Source organism: Bactrocera tryoni, chromosome 4, assembly GCF_016617805.1.
Source record: "Bactrocera tryoni isolate S06 chromosome 4, CSIRO_BtryS06_freeze2, whole genome shotgun sequence".
In the NCBI taxonomy this organism is placed as follows: Eukaryota; Metazoa; Arthropoda; class Insecta; order Diptera; family Tephritidae; genus Bactrocera; species Bactrocera tryoni.
In genome coordinates, this window is record NC_052502.1 from 4,867,057 (window position 1) to 4,884,007 (window position 16,951).

The 16,951-nt window shown below is 39.9% G+C and overlaps 2 protein-coding genes across 2 annotated transcripts; one reads left to right on the forward strand and one right to left on the reverse strand.

Annotated features, from left to right (window-relative positions):
• The first annotated feature begins 5,573 nt into the window (after nt 1-5,573).
• LOC120773449 (ATP-binding cassette sub-family A member 13) lies at nt 5,574-15,059 on the forward strand. The gene is made up of 21 exons (XM_040102339.1): nt 5,574-5,654; nt 5,725-5,951; nt 6,229-6,371; nt 6,626-6,709; nt 6,920-7,063; nt 7,127-7,266; nt 7,449-8,356; nt 8,411-8,531; nt 8,596-8,786; nt 8,997-9,331; nt 9,393-9,573; nt 9,636-9,934; nt 9,990-10,162; nt 10,221-11,188; nt 11,254-11,434; nt 11,492-11,604; nt 11,669-12,380; nt 12,437-12,544; nt 14,167-14,562; nt 14,622-14,717; nt 14,787-15,059. Exons 1-21 carry the CDS (start codon nt 5,574-5,576, stop codon nt 15,057-15,059), a joined length of 5,874 nt encoding a protein of 1,957 aa, XP_039958273.1.
• LOC120773450 lies at nt 12,621-14,149 on the reverse strand. The gene is made up of 2 exons (XM_040102340.1): nt 13,246-14,149; nt 12,621-13,174 (listed from the first exon to the last, which is right to left on the reverse strand). Exons 1-2 carry the CDS (start codon nt 13,914-13,916, stop codon nt 12,736-12,738), a joined length of 1,110 nt encoding a protein of 369 aa, XP_039958274.1. The 5' UTR covers nt 13,917-14,149; the 3' UTR covers nt 12,621-12,735.
• Nucleotides 15,060-16,951: the final 1,892 nt, after the last annotated feature.

The following is a 16,951-nucleotide window of genomic DNA, read 5'->3' on the forward strand; positions in this document are numbered from 1 at the left end:
TATAGCCTAGACATTCAAACTGGCCAATCCCAATCAATACAAAGTTCTTTTATAGATACCATTTTCTGCTATAAGAAATGTACCTGTGATACATAAAGTTTCGGTGCAGCTGAGGTTAATTTTTTTTCGTATATGTAAGTTTCGTCTTCAACTGTTAAAGAAACTTCAGAAAGGTAATACTATATACGATATTATTTTAAGGAAAAATAGAAGATACATAGTATATTGAATCTGTTCTGATTACACCCCACAAAGTCATGACAACTAATTCAAAAGTGTTATCTTCTCCACTGACTGGACAATATATAATATTTATTATTAAATATTGATTATTCGTATCACTGCAATCAATTTCCCATTTCCGTATCCACAAGTACTAAGAATACTTATTAACAATTATTCAGCATTTTAAACTGTAACAAATTGAGGTTATTATCATTGTTTATAAAATATTGTGTTATAGTTTTGTAATTACGCGCGCTAACTTTTCCGCTCCATGCAACATTCAATCGCAGCTATTTTGACAGTTATAAATTTAATGGCCTTTGCATGTTCGCAAACAAGCATGCAAATGATTTGCATATGTTCAAGCACCCGCTCCGAAAAGGGAGAGCATATTTACAATAAGAGGACAATGTTCTATACGTACAAGTCAAATGATGAGGTGTTTTAGAACATATTTCTAAAATTTGGTGCTATTAAATACACATACATATGCCTCTACCAATATCATATTTGTTTTAAATTTAGTGAGTTTGAAGCCAGCTAATTGTCTCCAGATTATAAAAATATGTTTCGAATAGGCAATTAAAAAAAGTGGGCATATGGAAAACGTGAAGCAAATGCCACTCTGGAAGTAAAACAAAAACACTGATCGAGTGGAGAAATATTAAATTTTAACGAAATGGAAATTTATGCAATCACCTTAATTGTGCGCAGATTAGATAAGTCAACCCAAGTAATTCAGTCAATAATTATTCTCGCACAATAGAGCAATTTAACTAATATCTCAATTTGTATTCAACTGACAATATACTTTGTTTAAAATCTCCTTACAATCACGTGGAGCAAATCAAATGAGAGGAAAACAAAATCAAACTCATTTTTTATTGGATTATAAGATCAATAAACAATTTATGTCATCAATTGTATTCACAGTACGACCAAAAAGACATCGCCTTTGAAGATCATATAACGCATTTTTGAGACAGAGACACTTAGGATCGAGGTAGTTTCATTAAAACACTTATACAAGGTGCGTTCGAAAGTAAACAGGACTTAAAAACAAACAGAACAAATGGTTTTTTCAACAAAATCAATTTATTTTATTCAAAATAGTCTCCTTCTGCTTCAATACAGCTTTTTGCACGGTCCAAAAGCATGTCGAAAGAGTGTTTTAGCTCGTTGGCCGGTATGGCCGCCAGTATGCCAGTGCAAGCCTTTTGAATGGCACCTACGTCTGCATAACACTTTCCTTTCATGGGCAAAAGCATTTTTCCGAAAAGGAAAAAGTCGCACGGTGCCATATCAGGTGAATACGGGGAGTGGTTAATGATTAAAATGTATCGTCCTTCGAATATTTTATTCTGAGCATTTTTTGGTCGTCAGTCAATTTGAGCGGAACAAACCGTGCACACACCTTTCGTAAGTTCAAATGTTCGGTCAAAATGCGATAAATCGCTGTTTTGGAGATTTTCAATTCCAATTTCCATGAGTTTTAATGATGATTTTGGCTGATTTTTGTCGAATTCACGCACAGTTGCGATGGATTGTTGTTGAAACCACTCGTGCACTCTGCTACAGGATAGGCAATCATCGCCATAAACTTCATCAATTGAAACGTTTCGGTAAGAATGAAATGTCATGTCGTTCTAAAGGGACAATCGATAAAGATAGCAGATTCTAACGACATATAGATGGCGCCACCAGGGGGCGCTAGATTCAAAAAGTCGTGTTTACTTTGGAAAACATCTTGTATTGATAATTACCAATTTATCCATTATAAAGACAGAAATATAACTTCCTATATATTTATATATACACATATATACTCTTAGAATAATATGTGATACTATATGGACATTTCCACCAGAAGGTCCACCACATACGAAGTATTAAAAATTATGAAAATTACATTGGTTTAGGTTTTGATAGGAAAATAATGAAATCTCATGCACATAAATTTTAAATTTATTCATAACCGAATGTTATTAAAGAAACATATTATAAGTACATTAACTTTTGCTCGGCATAAAATCTTTCTAAGAGCACAAGGAGAAAAAAATGCATAAGAAAGTGTGCGATTGCAAATAACTGTAAGTTCTTACTCTTTTGTTATCCTATATTTCAATGTCCCATGCGACATCAAAAAATAACACTTATTACCAGTGCATCGAAAGTATGAGCAAGAAGGTCGTAAAATATTGAGAACAAACAATTGATTTTTATATAAAAAACCTTGTCTTCAGAAAATTTGTGTCTGCTTGAATTTGATCACTTGAGACACGGTAGTGCGAAATTTAAAAGTTGAAAATTATACTTTGCCTTACAATATTGATTCAAGTAGGTAGATAGAGTGGATGTCTAAAGACACACCTAGACCTTTATGAGGTCCATTGTAATATCCTCACTCTGCCTCTGATGAAGTTCATTAGCGCGAAAAATTTAATCTGTGGAACCTACGAGACGTCATCAAGAAATCCTCGCCTGATATTGCGATTATTTTCCTATATAGAGCCGCGATTTTTTTAATAGTCTCCATAAGCTATAATCTAAGATATTTCAGAGTCTTCTACCTTCTGACAGCTTCCACAATAGCCTTATATGGCATTCCTATTAGAACTCCTACTAAAGTTTTTATATAATTGCTTGTTGAGAAAGTCAGGGACTGATTCCACTGATACTTAGCTATATTTATAACATATTTTTCGATTAAATATCTAACCAAGAGCATATAAATTCCTTTTTTTAGAGTCTATTTGAGGTGGTAATTCCTGCGCTGGCTAGTACATCTGCTTCACAATATATAATATTAGTTTTTGTGAGCACACTCCTTGTCAGAGCAAGAGGGCTCTCTTTAAAACAGTACCATGGTCTGGAAAACGGAAGTCGAATTTGGTATCTAGTTTTGCAGAAAAGACACCTACTCCCACTAATATCATTGATTATATTGTCAAGAAGTAAATGCTGCGAGGACTTTTCTCAAAATACTGTTTTTCATATTCATATTAATATATTCATTTGATTTCTACTGTATACCCATCTGCTATATCAACCCAAGAAACACGTATACGAAGTTTCATAAAAATATCTTCATTTTTACTCAAGTCATCGCTTGCACGGACCGACAGCCAGGCGGATACACAGTCACCCCGATTGCAACACCACTTGTCATCCTGAACACTTATGTACCATACAGACAACTGTTAGGTGAACAATACTATTATACTCTGTAGCAACATGTTGCAACAGTATAAAAATATTAGAAATTACTTTAGTAATGATTCATATAAATTTTAAATTAATTAGTGCAGAACGTTCTGAAATGATTTGCCTCCAAATTCGCTGAAATCGGCGTTTGAATCATTGCTCGCAAAAACCACGTCCGATCTTTGCCCCGTGCAATGACTCAGTTTTTTTTCATTTATCTTGAAAGTGAACATTTTTCCAAAATGAACCAGTCAAAATTAAAAAAAGCATTTAAGTTCATAATTTTTATACTCTCGCAACAATGTTGCTAACGAGAGTATTATAGTTTTGTTCACATAACGGTTGTTTGTAAGTCCTAAAACTAAAAGAGTCAGATATAGGGTTATATATACCAAAGTATATATGTATATGTCTGTCCGTCCGTCCGTCTGTCCGTCCGTCCGTGCAAGATGTAACTTGAGTAAAAATTGAGATATCATGATGAAACTTGGTACACGTATTCCTTGGCTCCATAAGAAGGTTAAGTTCGAAGATGGGCAAAATCGGCCCACTGCCACGCCCACAAAATGGCGGAAACCGAAAACCCATAAAGTGTCATAACTAAGCCATAAATAAGCCATAAAGTGAAATTTGGCACAAAGGATCGCATTAGGGAGGGGCATATTTGAATGCAATTTTTTTGGAAAAGTGGGCGTGGCCCCGCCTCCTACTAAGTTTTTTGTACATGTCTCGGAAACTACTATAGCTATGTCAACCAAACTCTACAGAGTCGTTTTTTTCAGGTATTTCCATATACAGTTCAAAAATGGAAGAAATCGGATAATAACCACGCCCACCTCCCATACAAAGGTTATGTTCAAAATCACTAAAAGTGCGATAACCGACTAACAAAAAACGTCAGAAACACTAAATTTTACGGAAGAAGTGGCAGGAGGAAGCTGCACCCAGGCTTTTTTTAAAAATTGAAAATGGGCGTGGCGCCGCCCACTTATGGACCAACAACCATATCTCAGGAGCTACTAGACCGATTTCAATGAAATTCGGTATATAATATTTTCTTAACACCCTGATAACATGTACGAAATATGGGTGAAATCGGTTCGCAACCACGCCTTCTTCCAATTTAAAGCTATTTTGAATTCCATCTGATGCCTTCTCTGTTTAATATATACATTAGGAACCAATGATGATAGCGGAATAAAACTTTACAAAAATACGGTATTTGAAAAATATGTAAATGACGTATTATGAAATCTCGATTATCACTTTACCATGCGAGAGTATAAAATGTTCGAACCCGAACTTAGCCCTTCCTTACTTGTTCTTAGTTAAAATGCATCACATTCGTCGTGATTAAAATATCCAATTTCATATACATAGTATTTATACATATACACAGGCCTTGGTCCGGGACTGAAAAAAATTAATAGTTCGAAAAAAAAAACACCCTAATATACACATTATTATATTATCTTGCCCATTCCTTTAATATTTTAGAGCAATATGGTCAATGCCCAGCACATCTTGTTTTCATACAATTTTTATAATAAAATAAATATATTTAAGAACCAATACTTTTAAATTTTTTAACTTTTACACATTAACTAAACAAAAAATGTGACTTTGAGCATAATGAATAATCGGTGCCAATGACCATTTTGTTTACAAAACATGACATAATGTAGTGCTTTAGTTTAGTGATAATGATAGATGAAAGAGACATTTGTAAGCAGAAGCGAGTGCTAAAAACATCTACAAGTTAAAACAAATATATTATATTTATATACATATTCCATTGTAAATGTTTAATAAGTAATCATGGGAAGGGTCGAGGTTACTACAAACTGGTTTCCAAACGGGGTTATCAGAGAGAGCCTAAGCTTTGCGATAAGTATGCAGAGGAATTGTATGTTTATTGAGCAAATAAGCATTCTTCATACACTACAAAACTTAGCTTATTTTGTCTATCTGTATTTAACTTAACTCTTTAATAAGCTCACAGAATCTATTTTTATATTTTTAGTGTTAAGAGTGCCGAAAAAGCTGAGAAATAACCGTTATTGCATAACACTGGTTCAACTCATCAAATACAATTGCCGATGTTGCCGGAATTGTGAGATATCGAAAAGTCAAAAAGAAACAAAATGCAATTGAAACGGTCCTTCAGCGCCAGCCAGCTACGGGCGATGCTGCGCAAAGACGGCCTAGTGCGACTGCGTCAACCGGTAAGTAACTCAAAGCAACAAAAAATCACCAGAATATCAGTAACTAGTATTTGGCTTCGTCCGCTTCCAGGTTATGACGGTTGTGCAAGTGGTTTGGCCCTGCTTGGTGTTTATGCTGCTCTACCTCATACGTCTCAAGTTCGGTCCCGAACACATAGAAGACTGCCAATTTCCCACGCGATTGCTGCCCACCAAAAATCAGGTGCTGCCAAGTTTCTATTCTTACATCTGTAGTTTGGAAAATAATTGCATGAAGACAACGCCATACGAAGAGACAACGAGTTGGCAGAATGCACCGTAAGTAATCGATATAAGTCTTGAAAATGTGCTTATAGAAACCGACAGGAGTGTAAATGACGCGAACTCTTGTTCCATCTTACGCTTCGTATTGAAGAAGTTCGTTAACACTGGTTGCGTGATTAATGCCTGTTCGGAAGCTACTTAGTTTCACCTTTGTTAGTTCTTACACACATCTTTTACTCAAGCATATTTTATTCATACAAGCTTACATACTCTGTATAAAGAAGTTAAGTGACTACTTGTGTTTGACATTTTGTGGCATTAATTATTTCAGCATGAAGCCAATTGTTGATATCGTGAATATATTTGTCACCGACGATCGCATGTTCAACGCTGTCATCGATTTGCCGGAAAAGGCGAATTTCATAAATGCCGTAACGGCTGTGGTCACGGGCGGCCATTTCAACCAGATACGCCGTAAGTACTCACGCACATGCATGCGAACTCCAAAAACCAATTAAATGCCTATGCACTTTTAATTAATTTTATCGCTAAAACCGCACAGAACAAGCACTTCAGAAAGCTTTTGTAGTCTATGTCTGTCCTTAAGGCAGTGAGCGTGAAGTTGTGTGCTAATTAAGGAATTTAATCTTTAAAGTGACAACAAATCGCAAATACTAATTACGAGTATTAACGCATGCTTATGTTTGTTTTGTCGCCACTACTTGCAGAAAGCGTCGGCAGTGTTATCAACCTGGTGCCCCAAGTGGAGGATTTCCTAAACGGCACGTTCGATATAAATCGACTCTTTTCAGGTACTTGAAAGCTTTGCACTTCGGTTAGAATGAATATTTTTAAAGAATTGATTTCCATTTGAAGACTTTTCTGTAATCCAAAAACATCCTCTTTACTCAACAAAACAAGATCTTTCGACTTCGAACATGATGATCGAATTAAAACTTAGATTTAATGAAAAATTCAAATTCTTTTAAATTTCCATATCATTATCTAAATTATCCTTCCAGATCGCAGAACCTTTGTTAAGGCTGGTTACCTTATGTGCGGTCATCCGTTCCCCAGCACGAACACCATACCACTTGTTAATGACATTCTCTATGACACCGAGGACTTCAGCAAAATAAATGATGACGAGATTAATGTAATGCCTAGTAAGTTCTTGTTTGCCGAGTAAATACTTTATACCAACCCTAGAATATGCTCTTACTTCGCAGCGAAATATTGTAAACAACTGTACTTGAATATCACAACAACCACGACGGGCAAGTTGACATGGAACGTGGTGAAACCCCTGATACACGGCAAGATTTTATTTGCGCCTGTTAATGAGGATACTATATCAATTATGACGCATGTGAGTGAAAGCCTTTAAAAAGTCGAAAGATTTTTAATTCGGTTCCTATTGCGACTCTAATTTTAACTGTCGAACAGTCTTTAATTTAGCAGGAACTCTAATTTTGACTGACAAACAGTTCATATGATCAGTTACCAGATTATTAAGTGTTTTCTAGTAGCATAAATTTCCTTATTTTCCAGGCCAACACAACGTTCGAGGAGTTGAATCGTTTGAAACGGTTATCAGTTGCAGTTGCCGACATTGTTACCAAGTTACGTGAAGACGGTCCATTTCAAAAAGGCTTCGACAGCCTGCTCAAGTTGGCCACTTCACAGACTGTACGCTCCTACATCGGCGATGATATAAACGTCGACGAAATTGTTGGCGTTGTAAATCGTATACGGACCGATCCGCTCGTATACGACATCGTTATGACCATCAAGAATATACTGGAATGTTTCTCCGTGGATCGTTTCGTGCCATTGGCAACCGCCAAGGATTTACAACTCACTGCATTCGAATTGAACGACAAGCGTTTGTTCTTCGCTGCAGCATATTTCAACAAAACCGGTAACGATGTGTCCTACAAACTGCATATGGACACCGAAAACACACAACCGACCTTTGAGAACAAGAACCGCTTTTGGTTTCCGGGTCCGTCGCGCAGCATGATACGCGACATGAAATATCATCGTGGTTTCGTGCAGATAAAGAATGCCATCGACATGGGCATCATTAGGCACCAGAAATTATTACACAAAAACGTCACTGAGGAAAGCTCCTTCGAGTTCAGCACAAACAGTCCCATTTCGATTGAAATTGAGACTGGTAGTGGATTTGGTGAGGATGAGGATGAAGATGACGATTGGACGACACCGACGAAAGAGAGCTTACCACAGGCACACAACGATAACGGTCAACCCAGTTCGATGGAGACTATGGTAAATCTAGATGAACTGAAGGTGAACACGCGCAGGCGGCGCCAAGCTTTGCTCGATTTACTTAGTGTGTTTGGCGGCAATAGCGCAGACACGCTGAGCAAGCACGGAGTGGATGGACTGCAGATGTACACGAAGCAATTTCCATATCCCGCTTACACACACGATGAGTGAGTGTTCTCTTCAGTACACAGAACATGTTATGTAATTATATATATTTGCAGCATGAAGACGGGTATTTACCTCGCGCAGGCCGTACAAGTGGCCTTCTTTCTGGGCCTGGTAGCACAGATCGCCAATTGTGTGCGCCACTTAATTTGGATGCGTGAGAGTCGGAATACAATGGTAAATGGTGCACTTTGAATGTCAAACAATTAGTGACTTTCACTTTTCTTATTTTCATTTATAGATCATGCGTTCCATGGGCCTGAAGCCGTGTTCGGAGCTCACTTCTTGGGTTATTGTTACATTTGTGGAACTCATTGTAATTTTTGTGGGTGTAACGTTTATCCTGTACATTGGTGGTCTGCTGAAGTTTGTCTCCTTCATATTCGTCATGTTTTTCTTGGTTGTATTTGGTGCATCTTTGATATCCTTTTGGTGAGTTTCTGTTTCTACAAATACTCTCGATCTTCTAGAGGTATGCTCACATTCTGACACGAAGATTTGTTTCTTCTTTTGTCAGAACCTGTGACATCAGTAATAGTTCCGTAGTATGAAAAGTTTTAATTGAAATGATATTTACGAAGGTTTAAAAACTTCCGCAATATTCGAAAGAGCTTACAACGATCTTCTTTATTTTATTACCAGTTATATGTGCTCAACTTTCTTCACGTCGGCCACTATTGGCGCCGTAGCCACGGCACTGCTCTTCTTCATCTCCTACTGCCCCTACATCATTGTGCTGCTCTTTGACTCTCATCTCAATTCGTTCGAGAACTTCTGCATTAACTTGTCTTTCACAACGGCATTCTCGCATGGTTGGAGCCATATTATGCGCATGGAGTTACAAGAGATCGGTTTGAGCTTTGTGCAAGTCTTCCAAGAAGGTATGAGCGGCGAATTTGGATTCGCATTCATTATGATGATTGTGGATGCGATAATTTATAGCACTATCGGCTATTTGGTGCGACATTTCATGGATGGTAAACTGTTTTGAACTTCGAAAGCTAGAGTGTTTCAGTAATCACTACTTTCCAAATGCAGATGAGTATCGATTCATTGAAGTGCAGCGCGATGACTTGGATGCAAGTGTTGGTGCAACGCTGACAAACGTGAGCAAGTTGTATGGTGAGCAAGTGGCCGTGAGCGATGTGAATCTGTCATTGTCCCGGGATAAGATCACGTGTCTGCTGGGACGCAATGGCGCAGGAAAGAGCACAATTATGTAAGCAGTCAATTTGATTCACCTTTTTGATCTTTTAACCTTTACCTTCTGCGCTTCCTCAGCAAAATGCTTACGGGTCAAGTGGTGCAATCGACGGGGCGTGTTATACTCTCACAGGCAATGACAAGTAGCGATGAGTACGATAAGGTGGGCGTATGCTCTCAAGACAATATTTTAATACCAAATCTAACAGCGCGCGAACACTTGGAACTGTATGCGTCGATCAAACTAAAACACAACTACAACTCGGAGGTGGATAAAACACTGAAAAGCTTGAAGTTCGGTAAATATGAGAATTATCAGGCCTATCAACTGTCGGGCGGTTACCAGCGTAGACTTTGTGTCGCTCTGGCCTTTATTGGTAAGACAAGAAATATAGATTTTTGTAACTGTTTCTCAAAACAAGCCGCTCATAGGTTCACCCAACGTTGTGATTCTGGACGAGCCATGCAATGGTGTTGACTCTAAAGCGCGCAAGGACATCTGGGAACTGATACAACGCCTTAGAAAAGGACGTGCCGTTGTTTTTGCTACACACTTCTTGGACGAAGCGGAGTTTCTAAGTGATTTGATGGTTATCATGAAGAACGTAAGTATGCTTAAATATTTAGGTAAATTCAAACTAAAACTGGAATTCTCTTCGGCAGGGCAAAATCATAGTGAAACATAGCCCAGAAACACTCAAAGAATATTGCACTTCCGGCTTTGAGGTACTTTTCCATTGCAGCGATAGCCAAACTATAACTGAAATCCGCACTATGGGTAAAGATATGCTCACCAGCTTTAAAGAACCCGATTGGTTAGACAGTGGTGACATTCGTCTGCAAGTACCATACGACCAAGGCGGCTCCAGCAAATCACTGGCTTACCTTGATTACCTGCAAAACTTACAGAACGGCGGACTCATTGCCAACTTACGCGTTGAAAGTCGCAATTTAGAGCAAATATTCGCGGACTTGCATGAAGACAAGGAAAACGCCAGCAAGGGTGTAAACACAAGGTTTAACATGAAGAAGGTGGAACTGAAAAACTCGACAGTGGCTAATATAGTGAATAGTGGCACGTTAGGTGCGCTCACAGCCGTTCGGAATTTATTACATAAACGCATCGTTCACTTCAGCAGAAATTATCGCATTCTCCTTTGCGTCATCGTATTACCTGCGCTATTCGAGTTGCTCGCCATGTGGTTCGTCACATATCGCTTGGAAGACGACTACGATACAACAATTAGTTTCACTCGCGAACTGTATCCGAAAACAACACAAATGTTCAGCATGGAACTGAACAAAACACTGACAAATGCCGCTTACGAGGGCTTGGCGGAGCAGTGCTCCGCTGAGAGTCCTTGTCGGGAGTTTAGAAATTCAAGCACAGCCTTCTATTGGATCTTGCAGTCCATGAATGATTATCATGAGAAACGTTATGGTGGCTACTCCTTCAATGATACGAATGCTATCGTTTGGTACAACAACAAAGGCTATCATGCCATGATGGCTTGGTTGAACGATTTGAATACGCGCTTGCTGCAAGTAGAGATGGACGACAGTAACTTCAGCATCACAAGCTTCAATGAACCATGGAAACTGGGCGCCGCCGAGCTCAGTACGACCTCAGTGTAAGTAGAAAAGTACCATTCCAAATCTGAGCTTATTTATTAAACATCGCTAAATTTTCTCGCAGTTTGCGTCAAGCTGGCGATTCGTCCATGGTCTTCATACTACTCATCGCATTCAGTTTGGTGGTGGCCGTATCATCTGTTTTTCTGGTAAACGAGCGCGTAAAAGGTGAGAAACTGCAACAGAAACTGTGTGGTGTAAACTTAGCCACCTACTGGGGTGTAGCGTTTGCTTGGGATTTTCTGGTGAGTACTTTTGTCAAAACAGCAGTTGCGCTTACTCTAATTCCCCTGGTCTACTAGATTATGGTAATCGCCATATTGGTTTGCGGTGCCATCATATTCGCATTCGGATTGCCAGTTTTTGTTGCTCGTCAAAATGTTTCCGGTATATTCGTGCTAGCACTGCTCTTTGCGTAAGTTTTAAGCAATAATACGGCTTTACTAGACTTTTTTATTTAATGCGAATCAAATTTCTAGATTTGCCTGTATACCTGGTGTACATGTGTTTGAGAAATGCTTCAACGACTCCAGCGTGGCGATTGTGACCATATTCTGTATGAATATCATAATTCCACTCTTCACCATGGCTAATATCATACTGCTGGGTGTAATCGGTGACTCGGAAGTATGGGACAATTGGCGCTATTTCCTTAACCGTGCCTTCCTCATCTTTCCGCAACACGCTTTGGGCGACGGTTTACTTGAGATCTGTAAAAATTATATGGTCTCACTCGTCTTCCAACGGTACGATATCGATTCCTACAAGCATCCAGTTTCGAGTGATTTACTCCGTCCACATATGCTGGCCTTATTCGTAATCGGTATTTTCTTCATTATACTGAACGTTTTGCTGGAGACCGGTCAGATTTATAAATGGCGCGAATCGTTAGTAAATCGTTTGCCTTTCTACCAAAAGTATGCTGAGAAACAGGCGGAGGAATTAAAAATCGTGTCCATACAGAACTCGCTAAAACGCGCCGATAAAGACGAGACACCACAAGTACTCAAAGTAGACAACCTTTGCAAGTCATACGATCGCGGACAGTATGTTGTGAAGAATGTCACATTCGCAGTGAAAGCCGGTGAATGTTTCGGCTTATTGGGCAAGAACGGCACCGGCAAATCGACGATATTCAAAATGCTCTCTGGCGAACTTCAGCCGAATGTGGGCGCCATCAACTACTTCAACGTAAGTACACTATGACAACAACATCAAGTCCTACTAACAACTATGTGTACTCATAGGGCGAGATTGCCTATTGTCCGCAAACAAATCCGCTGGACTCCCTGCTGACTGTCGAGGAATGCATCCGGTTCTACGGGAATCTGCGGCGTGTCGCTAATATGGACAAGGTAAGAAGTTATTCGTTTCTGTTTCGGGTAGACACACACTTCTAGTCGTGACCCAGTCGCAATGAAAATCACTCGGTAAAAGAAAACACAGTACATATCATATTTATATCACTATGAGATATATGAGTACATAAAAGAAGCACACATTTACTATCATTTCTTGCATCTTTGCGAAAATTCAGGAAAAAATTTTATTGGTCGTATTCGTTGATCATAACCTCCAGGTGAACGCAATCGTTGCCATCATGTGAAAGTATATTGATTTCGCCATTACTCAGACGTAAACTGTTCGCATCGTTAATCAGAAATTCACTCGGGTTTTGGGACTCGTTGAGCTGACGCACTTGTGCGATGACACTGCGCGACGAAGTCATTGTCCTATCATAGGCGGTGAGGGTGCAATGTATAGGCTTGGTGGACTGCACGCTCACCAGCCAAATCACGAGTAGGTGTTGATTCGAGTCCTCTGGCTTCGTTATTCGAGTTTCGAGCTGCTTATCCTTCAGCATAGCACTCCAAGACGTGCGGCAAGCCATTATCAGTATAGGCAAATGTGCGTCAAGATGTTCATGCGGCTTTGGCAGGAAGGCGTTGTGTATGCAAATACCACGCTGAGCGGGCGGATCTGAGCTAAGGTCATAAATCGGAATTAGAAATCTACCACACACCCAAGCTAATTGCATTAATTGTAGTGTACTTACCACTTCTCCTTGATGCCTCCGTAGGCGAGCACACCCAAACACACATTATCACGGAAATCCAGAGTAGTGGCATCGAAAATCAACACTGAGCGCTTCCCGCCGTAAATTTCTTGACACTGCACACCAAAGTCTTCGCTGTGATCACGCAGGTAATGCGACAACACCGAAGTGACGCCTATAGTTCGACCACAAGCGCCAATGGGGCACTGTACGGGTGTACGTGAGATCGTCAGCAGCGAGTCCTTCTTCTTCAGCGACTTGTCGCCGACGCTTGTACCAGTGCCGGTACCAGTACCTGCGACCGTAGCAGTGCCACCGATACTTGAAGCGCCGCCTTCAGTTGGCGCTGTGAGGCTCTCCAATATCGAACGCTCTCCATTTTGTGCCAAACGAATTTGCTGCCGAAACAACGCCACATCTTGTGTGCTGAACTGATCGAACATCTCTTTGCTGCAGCTGGGATTCCAATTTGTGAAGTTCGTGTTCATTTTTAGTAGTTCTTCCTTGCGCTTTTCAATGGCCTGCGCCTCTTGTTTTTGCATTTTGAAGCGTTGAAAATTTTGAAAGTGATCATACATGGTGGGCTGCTGGAATTCGGGGCGCACCGGTGCGCTGCCCGATGACCGTGGCTGCAATCTATCACAATCCTTACAGCAATTGGCCATGTTCATTATGTTTCTCGACGTTTGCTTTGGTGTTTTGGCTGATGCTTTCTGTTGACGTTGCTACTACTACTGTAATTAGCTGGCTTGTGCTTCTTCTTAGGGGAGGATGAGTTTCAGGAAATAAGTTCAGAGAAATTTGCCTTGATAAATTTTGAAATTTTAAAGTATGAAACACTTAAATTTATTTATAATAAACAAAAATATAAGACTGTATTTTGACAAATTTTTATTTGAATTTCTGGCTTACTTTTGACAGCTAATAGAACACGTACTGGAGTCATTCCAACTGAAGTCGTACCGTGACGTGTTGGTTAAGAATTTGAGTGGCGGCAATCGTCGTAAGCTGACAGTGGCGATCACTTGTTGCGGCCGCACCACCGTCGTGCTAATGGATGAGCCCACCAGCGACATGGACCCGGTGACGCGCGCCATTGTCTATCGCACCATACACGATCTACTCGCTACACAACGCGCTGTTGTGCTCACTTCGCACTCGGTGTCGGAGATCGATGGAATTTGCCATCGTATCGCTGTGCTCAAGGACGGTCAAATCCTGACCTGCAGCAGTCCGGAGAATTTGAATAAGCAGTATGGCGGTTACTACAATGCCGTAATTTATGGCGACAACCAATTGATCGAATCGGTGGAGAAGGTAAGTCGCCGCAAATGTGAAGAAATCACGTTTATTTAATACCAACTTACTACTTACAGGCCATACATATGCGCCTGCCGCAGTGCGTGGACTTCCAGACTTACCCGCATTCCATAAAGTTTAGTCTCAAAATCCAAACAGTCAAGCCGCGTGAGGTAAGCACTCTAAGAATGCATACATCCCAGGGTTGTAATCTTCAATGTTTTTTGTTTTTTGCTCAACAGCATGATGTGGAGGCAATGGTGCCACCACAGAGCAACAAAGTGTTAAGTTTGGCCGATCTTTTCCGTGAATTGAACACGCTGTCGAAGCAATATGAAAATCGCCTGCACTACACAGTCAGCCATTGTCGTCTGGATGCGGTGTTCGAGCGTATCTTGGATTCCAGCGAACAGCCACCTACCATCGCCAATGGTCTGGGCAAGTCGAGCTTGATGGGCAGCCCTTCCACCGGTTACATCCACAATGGTTACGTGGAAACGGAGACTGTCACATGACCATCCAGCGCGTCGTTGCTTCCGCCGTCGCCAGCTAATGCAACTGTTCAAGGCTCTCCGCTCGTATAGTCAAAGTTCGGTCGGCAGCAACGACCTTGTTTACCAGCGACAAGTTTTATAGTCCAACTACATATTTACTTAATTACTCTATGCGATATTTGTTTGTGATAAGGTTTAATTTTGCTCTCGTAGGACTTTATTGTATCGTACTTTTTGTGTTTTTTTTTTTGTTTCAGTTTTCGAGTATACTAAAGCATTGGCTTTTTAATCGAATAAGGAATTTTGGGTGTATCCGCGTAATTATTGTAGTTAGTGTTAGTGTATTCTTAGCTGTTATGTGCACATTTTTGTGTTTTTATGTCCGGAAGAACTCTACCAAATGTGTTTTGTCTATATGTAAAATGTGTATGTATGTTTATCTGTCTTTCTTTCATATTTGTTTCTGTAATGTATTATGTAAAGGCGTCACAATTGCCGAAGCTGAGCTTCGTTCTAAAGCAAACTTACTTACGAATAATCTAAGTAAAAGTAGTCTCTCGCTAAATACTATAAGTATTAACGTTTGTGTAGTCTTCCACTAATACAAATATATAATTTTATGATATTAACTATGATATGTTATATCACAAAGAAACTTCTACCAAATTTGTCTTGAATATAACAAACATACAAAAATATTTATATTTTATAATTATATTTAAATACTTTTTAAATATGTGAAATGCACTTTGTGAGTACGGAAAAATAAATAATTAATAAATCATATTTTTTAATAAGAATAAATAATAATAATCCCACACTTTCACTGCAGAATTAATTTATTCGAAGTAAAAACATCTCAAAATCCAAAGATCTGCTTTGCTCTAATCCACTTCAAAAGAGGTTACGTTCTCTAAATAAATCTTCTTCTTCTTTACTGGCGTAGGAACCGCTTACGCGGTTATAACCGAGTTAACAACAGCACGGCAGTCGTTTCACCTGTTTGCTATGTGGCGCCAATTGGATGTTCCAAGCAAAGCCGGGTCCTTCTCCACTTGGTCTTTGCAAAGGAGTGGAGGTCTTCCTCTTCCTCTGCTTCCCCCGGCGGGTACTGCTACTACTTTTAGAGCTGGAGTGTTTTCGTCCATTCGGCCGACATGACCTAGCCAGCGTAGCCACTACCTTTTAATTCGCTGAACTATGTCAATGTCGTCGTATATCTCAAACAGCTTACCGTTCCATCGGATGCGATATTCGCCGTGGTCAACGCTCAAATGACCATAAATCTTTCGCAGAACATTTCTCTCGGCCTTACCTCAGATGATTTCATCGTCCATGCCACTGCAGCAAATAGCAGGAAGGGCGGGAGTAATAAGTGACTTAAAGAGTTTGGTTTTTGTTCGTCAAAAGAGAACTTTACTGCTCAATTGCTTACTCTGTCCAAAGTAGACCGAACTATTCTGCGTTGTATTTCGAGGCCGATGTTGTTGTTGCTGTTGGTACTGGTTCCATAATAAACGAAATTATCTACAACTTCGAAGTTATGACTGTCAACAGTGACGGTGGAGCCTAGTCGCGAGTGCGACGACTGTTTGCTTGATGACAGGATATATTCCGTCTTGTCCATGTTCACTGCCAGACCCATTTGCTTTGCTCTTTATCCATTCTGGAAAAAGCAGAACCTACGATGTGGTTATTGAAGCCAATGATATCAATATCATCGGCGTAAACCAGCAGCTGTACACTCTAATAGTAGATGGCAATAGAAAACTATTTAGTTTTGCAGCTCGAATTATTTTCCCCAACAGTAGATTGAAGAAGTCGCCTTGTCTGAAACCTGGCTTTGTATCAAACGGCTCAGAGAGCACCTTTCCGAGCCTATCGGAGCTTTTGGTATTTTCGTGCTGTCAAAA